General features: G+C 38.2%; 1 protein-coding gene across 1 annotated transcript; it reads left to right on the forward strand.

Annotated features, from left to right (window-relative positions):
• Positions 1–1,232: 1,232 nt before the first annotated feature.
• On the forward strand, positions 1,233–6,590 carry SNX20 (sorting nexin 20; the record flags this gene model as incomplete). Its single annotated transcript, XM_084294455.1, has 3 exons — positions 1,233–1,398; positions 3,006–3,157; positions 5,738–6,590. The coding sequence occupies 3 exons, from the start codon at positions 1,233–1,235 to the stop codon at positions 6,404–6,406; spliced, it is 987 nt and encodes a 328-aa protein (XP_084150581.1). The 3' UTR covers positions 6,407–6,590.
• Positions 6,591–13,516: the final 6,926 nt, after the last annotated feature.

Here is a 13,516-nt window from a genome sequence, read left to right on the forward strand (position 1 = left end):
CAATAGCTCTGCTGAAGGAGTTTCCTCACCTCTGTAACTGGCATTGCATAACTGTGTGGTAGACAAGCGGTGACAAAATGATATGTAGTAACACCTCTGTCCTAAACCCCCTCATTACTTAATAACCTCTCCTTGGGCATTATTTCTACATTTCGAGAAGGGAGAGTTGCACTTTTTTAGAGTAGATTTTCATGTTATTTGATTTTCACCCATTGGATAAACTGCAAGCAACACTTCTCATGGTAACTAACTGAACACAGCACCCTGGCAAAGTGGTTAGGATGTTCTTAAAACTTTCTAAACTGCTGGTAGAATACAATGACGTTAGAAGTATTTTTTTTTTAATTTTTTTTTTTTTCATAAAATGTACATCTTAAGGAGACATTTATGAGGCAGAATAGCCAATCCAGTCTATGGAGTAGTAGATTGATTTAAGCATTTTATAAGCACATGGCAAAATATCAGTCCTAGCAGAACAGACTTACAAATCTACTAGAAGCGCAGTGTATGGACTAAAAGAAGTAAAGGAAGACTGCTTGTGCATAATAATTAGAAACCTCGGTTTGCTTTCCACCTAGCCATTGTCAAACTCAGTTGTTATTCTCTCACAGTACAGTGACAAGTCTCTCTGGAGAGAACTTGAAACTGTGAAATAAAACAAAAATATTATGCTGTTTCAGATAGCGCCTTGTTTTGCCTTATAGGCCAACATAGTAATTAAGAACAGATGGTAAGTTCTGGAGTCTTGAGAATGGTAATCTCCAGCAGTATAAGAGAGCCAGGCTGCTAGTTATACTGATAATCTCCAAGATTTGAGTCCACGTGAACTAGTACTTGTGAGGTGTGGGGCAAAAAAATATATATAATAAATCAGATTTCAGGAGAAAAAATCAGCTCTCACTGAAGTTTATGGCAAAATCCTCATAGGTAACTAAGGAGCTATGTATCTAATCCTATTTAACATAACTTACTGTGATTTTCATGTTTGATTTTACTCTGCCAAAAAATGTCCAAGTACTTTCAGTGGTACTATTAATAAGAATAGTTCTTCAGTGGTAACTATGTATATATTTCAATTTATTACTTTAGTTTTCATAAAACTACTGTGCCCTCACACATGTTCACAGAAAGCGATGAGCAAGCCAACGAAAAAGATAACCAGACTAGATCCTCTAAAGGCATGCTACTAAGAAATGTCCTATTTTTTGTAATCTTTCAGTGACAGCTTTGCAATGGAAGAAGACACACACTGCACAGCAGAAAGGGGGCTGTTGGAAGCTGTGAGCAGGATTACTATGTTTTCTACGACTGCTTCTCTTGATGAAGAACAAAATCAACCTAAAGCTGAAATTTCTTGTCAAGTGAGCAAAGAAAACCCAAAAAAAGATGACCTCCAAGGTTGATGCTATCCTTTCATTTTATTTCTTATGTAGCTATTGACTGCTTATATAAAAACTTCACTTTATTTACTACAATAGTCCAAATTTACATTGCCTACTCCACTGAAAATAACCCTTGATTAAACTTGTAATAATACCGTAGCAATAGCAAAACAGATGCACTTCTTGATACACACACATACAGTTTTCCTTCTAAATCTCTTGTACCTGAAATTTATTCCAGAATAAATTTACACACCCAAGACCAAAACAATGCTCATCAGTTGGCCTGTCTTGGGAGCACTCTTTCTGTACATCACAAAATCTGAATTTCTTGGCAGTGTCATTAAGGACACCAAGAACTTGATTGAAACTAATCTCAAGCAGTAGTTTCTCACATGCCCAATGAAGAAGCAGCATTGGACTTCTACTATCCCTAAGATTACTGTCACACTATTTAATAAAATGTTAAATATAATTCATAATATATGCAATTTCATCAAGATTTTCAGCCTACAAAGCTATCAAAAACAGCACCTCTCTCTCAAGAAATAACGTTTTACAGAGATTGAGCCAATCACTGCAGGCCTTGATATTTAGAACTGTATGACCAAACGATTAACAACATGTAAAAGTGGGGCTACTGATGGAGTACTACAGTGCGTTTACATTCCTGTTTCTGCATCAAGCAGTTATCCTCCCATTCACTTGTGGTCATTCACTTCCATTGTCTGCATGTTGCAGGCTGACTTCAGCTGAGTGTGTTGACAGAGACATTACTGAGAGGAAACTGAGACTGCTGTGCCCACTACTCCATTTCTTTTATCCACTTTGTTAGGCTGTATGCCACTTGATGAAAACTGTTGTCGCTATATTTCAAAGGCAGAGAAATCACCCTTCTGAAAAGCTTCATCAAATTCCCCTGTAAGCGAACCAGCCAAGCTTCATTTTTACATATGCATATACGGTGGGGATTTTGTGTCTGTGTATGTGACTATGCGTGGAGGAAGGAAGGGAGTTGCACATACAAATATCACTGTGGCATCACTTCAGCTACAAAAGAAAAGAGGATGTGACAATTCCTCCCTCAGCTAAGCTGGTTATCTGAGTTTCTTCTTTAAGGTTAGGGCATTCATGTTTCTCAGCTTTCACCTGTTACTGTACAGTCCCAATATTTGAATATGGTCAGTATTTCAATATACGTCTGAATTTGCATCTGCATTGTATTATATCATCCTCTTAGCAAGGAAGAAGGCTGGAGAAGCATCTGATTCAAAACAGTGAGTCAGAGGGTTTTAGGCCTACTGGGCCTCAGCTGGGATGCTGAGGCCTACCTCCTGCCCGCATGGCACCTGAGGCTACATCCTAGACATACAATACTTCTTGTCAATATTTTTCCATAATAAGTTAAATTTATATTCTGCAGCCAATGTAGTGTCTTTCAAATTTCAGAGCACAACAGCTTTCTTTAGAGAACCTGAAGCAGTCTTTATTAGCAGTGGAATCATTCTTTAGGTTTTGCTGTTATGGCAACGGAAATTCTAAGCTCTGCTTTCACAATAAACATGTAGAAGTCTTTTCAAATGCGAAGGTTATAATCTGAAATATTTTATATATTGGTTTTAGATTCTAATGCATCCCTAAGTCCCAACTCTTCAATGACCACTAAGGAGCTTCAGGAATACTGGAGGAATGAAAAAAGCCAGTGCATACAGGTCAAACTCCTTTTTGAAATCCCATCAACCAGAATTGTAGAGCACCACTTATCTAAATATGTGGTAAGTGAAAAAATTAATATGTAAGAAGATCATTAATTTTTATTCACTCTACAGGGGTCTGCACAGCACACAGCATGAAGACCTCACTGATGGCCAGGTTCTGCAAGCTGTGATCATACTGAGTAGAGGCTGCTCTCACTGTTCATAAGGGCATAGCTGGTGGTATCTGCCCCTAAAAAAAAAAAACAACAACAACAAAAAAAAAAACCTCTGACAATCAGTTCATAAAACCTGCAGCAGTGGGAAAGCAATATCAAGTCAATTAGTAGCTTGAGTATCCTTTACACCCAGAGGCTTGTCAACATTAAAGAAATTCACACAAGTACAAAAATATCAATGCAGTTACACTGGCACTGAGCTAGACTGCTGTAACAGCTGCATGGTATTTATATAACCTCCACATCAGAAATTTATGTTAGCACAAGTGCAAAATTCTTTGATGTAGACAAAATTTAAGACATCCTCCAGCTAGATCTCTTCTGGGATTGTTTCCCTTCCCTACCTAGAGCTCCATTAGATGAAATATTTCTGTCATATTTTTAAGGTGAAGCATAAGTATGAGGGACAGGAACAGGAGAATGGGTTGGATTTTCATACCTTTTCTCACAGCACTGAGACTTAGGGTTTTCTTATTATTATTATTTCTGATTTTGCTCTTGGACTTCTGGAGGACTGATCTAGAGCAAGTCTTCTTCAGTGCTTGTCAGTGAAATTCAGATAGGGTTGTTTTCCTCATTTGCAACAATCTCTGAGATCTGCAGATGAAAAATGCTAACAGTCATACTGGTGACACTGATCCTGGGTGATGCAGCTCAGTAGAGTTTAAAGCAGGTTCTAGAGATTGTCCAAATATTTTGTTGCACATTATACACACCTATTTTGATGCTCCTGTCTTACACACCCTCAAGAGTATCCAAGTTATTGAATAATTAAAGAATATTTTAGTAAAGCTGTATGAGGACAAGGTTATCAGGTTGGCGTACGTGCAAGTAGTTAAACCTAGTTGTTAAGTCACAAGCCTAGGCAAAATAATTTACATTACAACAAAATTGAGCCAATTTGAATGACAGTTTAATTAAATGGTATTTCTTCTCTTTCTCACGCACACTACACTCACACAAAAAGTACATGTAAATTATTCACTTAGCTGCCCTTTATAAAATGATAACTTATGATTGCTTTGGATATGCATCAAGAGTATATACACTTTTCAGCAGGGATCATGGCAAAATATAGCAAAATGTCACAGTGCTTAGAAATGAAAAGAGATCAGAGGAGTCAGATCAAATTTAGAAACCTTTCAAGAAATGCCTGTAAAGATCATTTATGAAGATTAATACAGAGAATTTCTCTGTAAGGAAAATCAAGGAAGAGGATCAGAATGACACTAGTGCTAGTACTAGTTTGCACCCTTCTATACCAGCACAGAAAACAATTGGTGTGTGTAAAACTGCTCCAGCTCTTGTATAATTCAGTGGGAAGTTGAATGTGAACATCCAAAAGCCAGCAAGGTCAACAGTCCATGCCCTTAGCTGGTGCACAACGACACAGCAAAGCAGTGGAGCTCCACTGGTTTATGCATATTAGGTATTTGGCCCTTCTTCAACATTATGGTGCTTGGATCAGGCCCAAAGGAGACTGTATCTGTACAACACAACTCTCAATTTTATTTTGCAGCTATTTTGCTAATATCACATTTATTATAGTCATTTTCTTTTCGAGGCCAGAAAAGAGCTGAGGAAGATGGACTTTTGAGAACTGTTAATGTGGGACAGCATTGCTGTTAATGAAGGATTTTGGCTAACAAACACAGATTTTTGTAGAAATGTCACCTTTTTGCAGTATATTTATATATGCCAAGAAAGTTTGAACAGGATTTGAACAGGACAATGATTTAAAGGGGAAATGAGACTTTGGATTTGCTCCATCTTATTTTTGCATACACCAAATGTTACTGCCAAATATTCCCTCTTCTTTCACAGCATTAATAATGCCCCCAAATCCTAGAAATGTCTGATACAAACATAATTTCTGTGTATTACCACCAATGGAAAATACATTAAGTTCAATATTAAGTCTGGGATATCCATTCAGTTCACTGATGATGATTGATTGCAGCAGCCATGGCTATTAGAAGCAAGCATAGCTACAGAAATGCTCTGTAAGGCTCTGTAAGTGATTTTACGTGCTTCAGTCTGCTAGTTCACCATTGTCAGCACTGTGCAGGATGGGATCCATTAGTACTTTGTTTATCTACAACTCATTTACATGCAAAGGCTAAGCATGGTGCCAAAGTCCAAAACAGCTGGAGGGGGGAATTATTACTTTGATGGCTACAGATCTCAAAGATCAGCCCTACACTGAGCATACTCTGTAATCCTAGCCAGTGATTAATTTAGAAACTGCACAACAATCCCAAAGAATATACAGGATTATATGCATGAAAGCGGTGAAGGAAGGTTTCAGCTGTTGGAATATACAATCACAATCTTCTCAAAGCAGTAACAGACCCAAAACGTGGCTGCGCTGGGGCTAGGATGGTCCTTCTCATTTTTGTTTTTCTTTTTTTGTTGTGTTTAGATGTATAAAATCATAATTTTGCAGACAGGAAGCTTTGACAGCAACAAGTCTGTAATTGAACGGCGTTATTCAGATTTTGAGAAACTGCACAGAAATCTTCTGGAGGACTTTAGTGAAGAATTGGAAGATGTGACCTTTCCCAAAAAAGCCCTAACAGGGAACTTCACAGAAGAAATAATCAATGAGAGAAAACTAGCCTTTAAGGACTACCTGAGGCGTCTTTATTCTATGAAATATATCCGAAGATCAAAAAAATTTATTGACTTTTTAACAAAGCCAGAGCTTCAGGAAGCATACGGCTGCCTGCGAGGTGGCCACTACACCAAAGCTTTGGAAATCCTTTTAGAAGTCATTGGTCTGCAGGAGAGGCTGACGAGAGGCAACCCTGTCTCAATTGTCCCTACTCTCTGTGCTATTGTGGTGTGCTACAAGGACCTGGACAACCCAGCAAGTGCCTTTGAATATGGAGAAAAAGCTCTATCACGCCTTCGGGTACATAACAGTCACAAGTATTATATTCCCCTGTTAGAAGCAATGATAACTTTGGCATATGAACTTGGAAAGGATTTTCTGTCTTTGCAAGAGAAACTGGAAGAATGGAAGGCAAAAAAAGATCCTGTACGAGTTTTTTCCCTGAAAGAACTTGCAGTTCGGGAGTATGTACAATGAATACGAGAAATAATTTAATTAAATAGCAAAGCTGCCTGCTCCTTTTCCTGAACACAGTAACTTGAAAGAGTAATAACTGGAAATTACCTGTTAGGGTAACATAACTTTAAACTAGTAGAACAAATATATATATGTCAACATTAGCATATGTTTGAAAATGTTATATTTACTTTACAGATTTGAGAAGCACCTAAGCTTAAGACTTCTGGAAAGAAATTTGTAACTAAAAGTAATTTATAATTTGCTTATTTTGACAATATTTTGAACATAGCCCACTTTGTATGCATGGATAGCTAGAATAGGAAAATACAATGAATAAAGCACTTAAGAATCTGCAGAATCAGAGGCATTGCTTGCTCTTGGGGAAATTACTTCCTTTCAAGAAGAAAAATATGTAAAGGACACATTTTCAGACACCAAATGTTGATTTTTACTCTTCCAGCTGAAGCCTAGTCAAACAACATTTTTCAATTTCTGAGAATGCTGAGGTTGGTCCTGTTCCTACTGAAGTCACCTTCTTTTGGGGGAGGAACTGGGGGAAGGTTTGCAATCAACTTTGGTAGGAGTAAAAAAAAAAAATACAAGTGATGGTCATGCCATCAGAGGTGAGAGAATATGCTTCGTTTCCCTTTTGTAGCTGACACGGTTTTATGACTTGCATTGAAGGCATATTCTTGTCTGAGTCAATTTTTAAGAATAGCTCTGATCTGAGTAAAAAATTCATACCACATGCCATGCATAGATAGTGGAAAGGAACCACTGAAGGGTGCTGCTGAGGAGAACATCTGGCTAATATAATGGTAGCATTTAATTCTGATTATCAAGCTGTGGGACACGATTAATGAGCAATCTATCCTAAGCACATGCTTCTCTGTTGTCTTTCAGAGGTTTATGTAAATTGGACTTTGCCTTAGTTTTACAGCCTGGTACACCATACAGCTATCATTTTGGTGGCTCTGCAATATCACATCTAATTCTTTGATGGACCCAATCCACATATATGAATACTACACTTACCTTGGCCCTAACACTCTTGTGAAAGCTTCCTAACAAATGGAAAAGCCTGTGTTTACCTGCTTCTGTCATTCTCAAAACTTTTCCCATATGCTGGTAATAATCTGGTAAATTAATTGTTAGAAATATTGTAATTAACAGGTCATGCTAGCATGGGTCATTATTTTCTGCAGAATGTAGTCCGCTGAGTATTTCAAGGCCTGTGCTCCAGCTAGAAATACTACATGCACCACAGCTGCATCGTTTAATACAGCTATTCCTAATTCATAAGTTGCCTCCCAGACATATAAAAGAATCAGCTGTTTGAAAATGCATTCAACCTGAAAAACATTACTGTGCATTGTTACAAGGTGAACGGCTTGGAAAAAATACAGAATCATAGAAGGGTCTAGAGTGGAAAGTTAATATTTTAAGTAGGTATTAACAGCTAGGCATTAAACTCAAAATATGTGGATTATAATATTTGACATATATTTTTTTTTTCTAGTTATATTAAAAGTAAGAGAATTAAGAGTAATTAAGAGACTTAAGGACTAATCTTCCCACAACATACCATATTGCAGGACAGTCAAAATGGACCAACACTTTCTTCTAGGATCATGTCTCAATCATTGACAAAGCAGTGACAAAAGAAGCATGCCTGCAGCCTGCACCATGCTCAGGCAGCTTGGAGTTAAGGCAGAAAGGAAGCATGGCCATGATGCTGCTCCACTTCCACAGTAGTTTGTGTTGAAAGACCAGAACAATAGGGAAACAATTTTCCCCCTTTTGTTCCCTCCCCTCATTGTGTGCAACATCCCAGGCACAGCTGCCTTGGATTCTCCTCAGGTTCCTGTGAGACTGTGTGAATAGCTAATTGTGTACACAGACCCTTGTCCTACAGTTGACTACACGATTAGTGGGTCCATAAGTATATGCTGGCTAGCAAAGACAAGTACCAGGAAAGCAGCACATCAGAGAGATCTTCCTTAACCTTTACTTGTGGTGATGCTGCAACTTTCCATCTCTGAAGGATTAAGTGATCCAAAGCTGACCAATTTTTGTTGGCATGGCAGTGCACATTAAGAACATGAGGTGGTGCAATTTGGCAAAGAGAAAATTGTACATCATCTAAAAGGCACTAAAATAAACTTTGCCAAAAAAATACCATTTTGGTGGTAAAAGCCAAATTCCTTCTGAGAATGCTTTTCCATATAATGTATTAGCAGAGTTATATCAGCAAAATGCTCCTAGAACAAGTCACTTTGTCCCTATCCACCTAAAGACAGATGCTATTCTCCTCTTTGTATTGTAGGGATAATGAACAAAAAATACAGGAATGGTGCAAAGAAAGAGCAATGTGCCTGTTGTATAATTTCCCCATACTGAACTTTTTTGATGCAGAGCCTTTTCGGTGCATCTGGGGCAACCCCTTAGCCACAGTCAGCTTTTTATCATTCCTCAGCATCCACCTTCAGAGCAACCCAAGAAGAACACACCTTGCTTAAAGGCCTGATTGCAATTTCATCTGCACTGAGACTTCCTCAAAAAGGAAACTTAGTATGGCGATGGCAGCGAAAAGGAACCCAAGGGGCCTGGATTCCCCAGACTTCGTTTGAACTTTGCTCAAGTAACTTAACCTCTATTTCCTCATTCAGTACTTCCCCGCTAATGTTTCCTCAACCAGGTTTTCAGTGGTCACTGAATAAAGAAGCTGTGAAACTTGACCAAATAAGTTAAGACTAATGTTTAACTTAGAAACATGCATTAAGATGGAGGCAGTTTTGATTTATACAAGACATTTCATTTCTTGAATATATTCTTGGAACAGAAGAGAACTTAAGAGGCAGTAAATTGTCAAACCTGGATGATTATTGTTGATTGCATAGTTTCTAACTAATGCTGTCTTATTTTAGAATCAGACATTACTTTCCTTATACATTAGAGAAGGTACAAAAGCGTCTATTTACCACAGTGAGGAGATTCTGCCTCATCAGGTCCGCAAGGAATCGGCCAGTTCTGATTTCAGAGCTACGTACGCTCAGAAACTGGTCAGACGTGCTGAAAGAACTCGGTTTTCATTTACTCACATTTCAAAAAGTCAATTTCTCCTTTTTTTTTTTTGGTTGTTTTGTTTTCACTTAAGTAATGGTAATGGCACCTCTGCTCCCATACTGACCCTTCTATCTTCTACTTGGAATGACAGCCTGAAAGGAACAGGTTCCCTCTGCATGTACATGTGACAGTCTTCCACAATTAAAAACATGTAGCCAGGTAAGCAGGTACCCTCTTCTATAAAGCTATGCTTTAGTTCTATTTTATCAGTATATTCCAATATATCATCATTACCATTTTACAGCTTGGGAAATGCTGGTACAAATGAGAAAAGTAAATTTCTCAAAGTCTCATACAGTGGTCTAGATTGTTTGGAGAGATAGTTAAGCATCGCTGGCTTTACAGCTTTGCAAAATAGAGACACACCACAGTTCTATGTTATTAAGTTCATCTTGCATGGTCAACCACAACAAAGCTTTATTTTTGCCTGATATCAGATACATCAGACAGTTGTGCACAATGTCTGTGGAAGGAAAAATACTTGAATAAACCTGTTGTATACATTTGAAGAAGTAATAAGTGAATACAGAAAATATTTGATCTGCTATTTTTCATGAAAATACCAAGAGAGAAAGCCTTGTATAAGAGGCTTTTAGAATATATTAAAAATTTCTAGGCTTCAATATCATTTTTCATGAGAAGGAATAGAAAAATATATTCAAATGCATTTTCCAGTTTTAAGCAATTCTTAGAACTGCATTATTTCTTTCCCCTGCTCCTGTACTGTAAGCTAGAAGAACCAGACAGGCACTACAGAGTACCATAGATATTAACAATCCAATATTATCCACTTTCCTCAACATTCAGCATACACAAACAGCACACAATACATCCGAGCTTTCCCATACAATCTTACTCTTCTCGTTGACACTTAGCTCTGAAGCATACAGAAGATAACATCCAAGTATAAATATACATAAATATACATTTTTTTCCCCAAAAGAAAAGGTCAAAAAAAAAAGAAAAAAAAAAATGTTGTCCAACCAACATCTGCCTAGCATGTTTAACAAACCACAGGCTACATACACACAAGCTAGAAGAAAATTTAAATAAAATCTGGGCAGATCATCTCCAAGAGTCCATGGAGAGTTGTACTACAATCTATTGAGCTTTGCCCCATTTCCATATCAATTATTATATCATTTGGGACATTAAGTAGATAATGCTGTTTACACAACTTTCTAAAATAACTAAAGAAGCCCATGAGGATGCCTAGTTACTTATGAAACATATGCAGACAAGATGCTCTCTGTGCAATGCAGCATCTTGTTTACAGGGAATCCTGTGATCTTTATCACATACTTGTTATTAACTGCTGTTATCTGCTGCATCACTGGAGGATAATATTTGCTTTCCTGAATCTTAATAAGGCTAAATATATTATTGGTTCAACAGATATATACAAGCAGCATGGGAGTCCAGTTCAGGACACAATCTAGAAAGGTTTTGTGCTCAGACAGCTGCTGAGCAAGTCAAATCAAGAATGTTTATTTTCTGATTAGATCAAAGGCGGGAGCAAGACGTGTTGAAAACCTAAACACAGTTGTAATGGTGTAAAATACTGAATGTCAACTCCCATCTGAATGAGGTGAGAATCCCAAAGAACCAACCTGTTTGCATTAAGATCATATTACAACATATGTTCATCACACTTTGTATTTGCTGTATATACAGATACACAAGGCACTAATTTCATGTCAGAGCAGTGAGAGAATAACTACACTGAAATTCCCCACTAAAATTTCAGTGTAACTACACTGAAATTCCCCCTTCTACACTGAAGTTCCCCCTGTACTCAGCTCTGGTGAGGCCGCACCTTGAGTACTGTGTTCAGTTTTGGGCCCCTCGCTACAAGAAGGACATCGAGGTGCTTGAGCGGGTGCAGAGAAGGGCGACGAAGCTGGTGAGGAGCCTGGAGAACAAGTCCTACAAGGAGCGGCTGAGGGAGCTGGGCTTGTTCAGCCTGGAGAAAAGGAGGCTCAGGGGTGACATTATCACTCTCCACAGGTACCTTAAAGGAGGCTGTAGCGAGGTTGGTCTGTTCTCCCACGTGCCTGGTGACAGGATGAGGGGGAATGGGCTAAAGTTGCACCAGGGGAGTTTTAGGTTGGATATTAGGAAGAACTTCTTTACTGAAAGGGTTGTTAGGCATTGGAACAGGCTGCCCAGGGAAGTGGTGGAGTCACCATCCCTGGAAGTCTTCAAAAGACGTTTAGATGTAGAGCTTAGTGATATGGTTTAGTGGGGACTGTTAGTGTTAGGTTGGAGGTTGGACTCGATGATCTTGAGGTCTCTTCCAACCTAGAGATTCTGTGATTCTGTGAAATTAAATTATTCTGCTCTCAATTACATTATAAGTTCTAATGTCTGTATAAACGTGCACAATCCATGTACATGGTGGATGGATGGACAGACAGATGAATCAATGAGTGAATGGAGCAGATAGATTTGGGTGTTTTGATGCGTAATACTTCCCAAATGTTTCAAGAAATTTATATAAAAGCTATTTTCACAGGGACCATGTGGTTATATATATACACATATGTAGCTTTATATATACTACCTTCTTTTATTAGTAATACATCTATAAAACTGTGACTATTCAGGCAAGGAAAAAAAATAATGAAAAATAGACTGATGGACAAAACATTATCTCTCTACCAACTAACCTCTCTGAACTAGTGTCATCTGAATATTTTTTCATTCTGGACACTGTTAGAGTAGACTCAAACCATGACACCTGAAAGTAAATCCTGAATAATTTTACTGAAAATGCAAAATTTAAATCCTAACCTTTTTCTTAATTTTTACAATGTCTGAAAGAGTTGCCTCCTCCCTGACAGCTGGCTGCAGGGTCACTAGATGGAGCTGTAGCATTTGCAGGAGCACAGAACCTCAAGCTTAAGAGAATAGAAAATAAACTTTTTGTTTTAAACAAAAAGGTTGAACTATTTGAAAATTAAAAAAAAACCTCTGAAGTCTAACATTTAAATGTTAATACGATTAAACTAAATATATACGTGTGTGTGTGTGAATTCCATTGTGAGTTCAGACTGTAGCACCTAGCTTTCTAGCTGTCCTTCAGGACAATTTAACATACCCCTTTATCAGCCAGCTCTATGAGCTGGCTAGAAAGCTGAAAGAGAAAATGTTCTTGCAGGCTTTTAGACCTGGTGAGTTCAAAGGCAGAGCCACTGCAGCGCCTCAGTTCCTACAGTACCTTTTCCTTCTGATCAAAAGGAACTAAGTAAAACTTGCAACTCTTAAAAGAACTATCAAATAATGGGGGGAGGGAAGTAAAAATAAATGAACCTGAACAGTAACGGGGAAAGTTTGACTCCATTTCAGATAGCTACGCTCCCAGTGGGAAAATGAGAGCTGATCACATTTTCATCTGACTACTATCAAATATTTTAAAGCATCATTAATTTATTTCCATAAAGGCATAAATATTTCCCGAACACTATGAATACACACTATTTCATTTTGAGCTTTTCCCCCTTGTTGATAATTCAGAAGGTGAAGGAAGACATGATGGCTAAACTTGGATTGCAGTCACCAGTCATGTCTTTAACTATGCTTTAAGTAACAAAAATATTTGGGAAGTAGCTCCTGAAAAACACAATAAGTCTGGCTAACAGAGGCCCACAGTTTCCTGAGTTGTGTTCATAATTTTTTCAAGTTGTGGGATAGCCTGGATTTGGAACCTACCTTCTCCCCCCACTGCATGCGAGCTGCAGACCAAAGTCTGAGAGCAGTCTCCCCTGCATCAAAACTTTTTTCCTCTAAAAGGCTTCTGCAGAGGCTGCCAGCTTTCAAAAGTGCTTAGGAAACAGCTTGGGGGAGCTGGGCAGTCCAGCAGCAGTGAAAAGCAAGGATGACTATGCCAAAATCTTTGAAAGAATACTCTTAGGAGGTGAAAACTTTGAAGGCGGTCTCCCCCCTTCCCATTCAGTTTCTTCCAGAAATTGTGGAAGAAAAAGAAGAAAGAGAAAGGAGAGA

Source organism: Netta rufina, assembly GCF_964035555.1.
Source record: "Netta rufina genome assembly, chromosome: 13".
Lineage (NCBI taxonomy): Eukaryota > Metazoa > Chordata > Aves > Anseriformes > Anatidae > Netta > Netta rufina.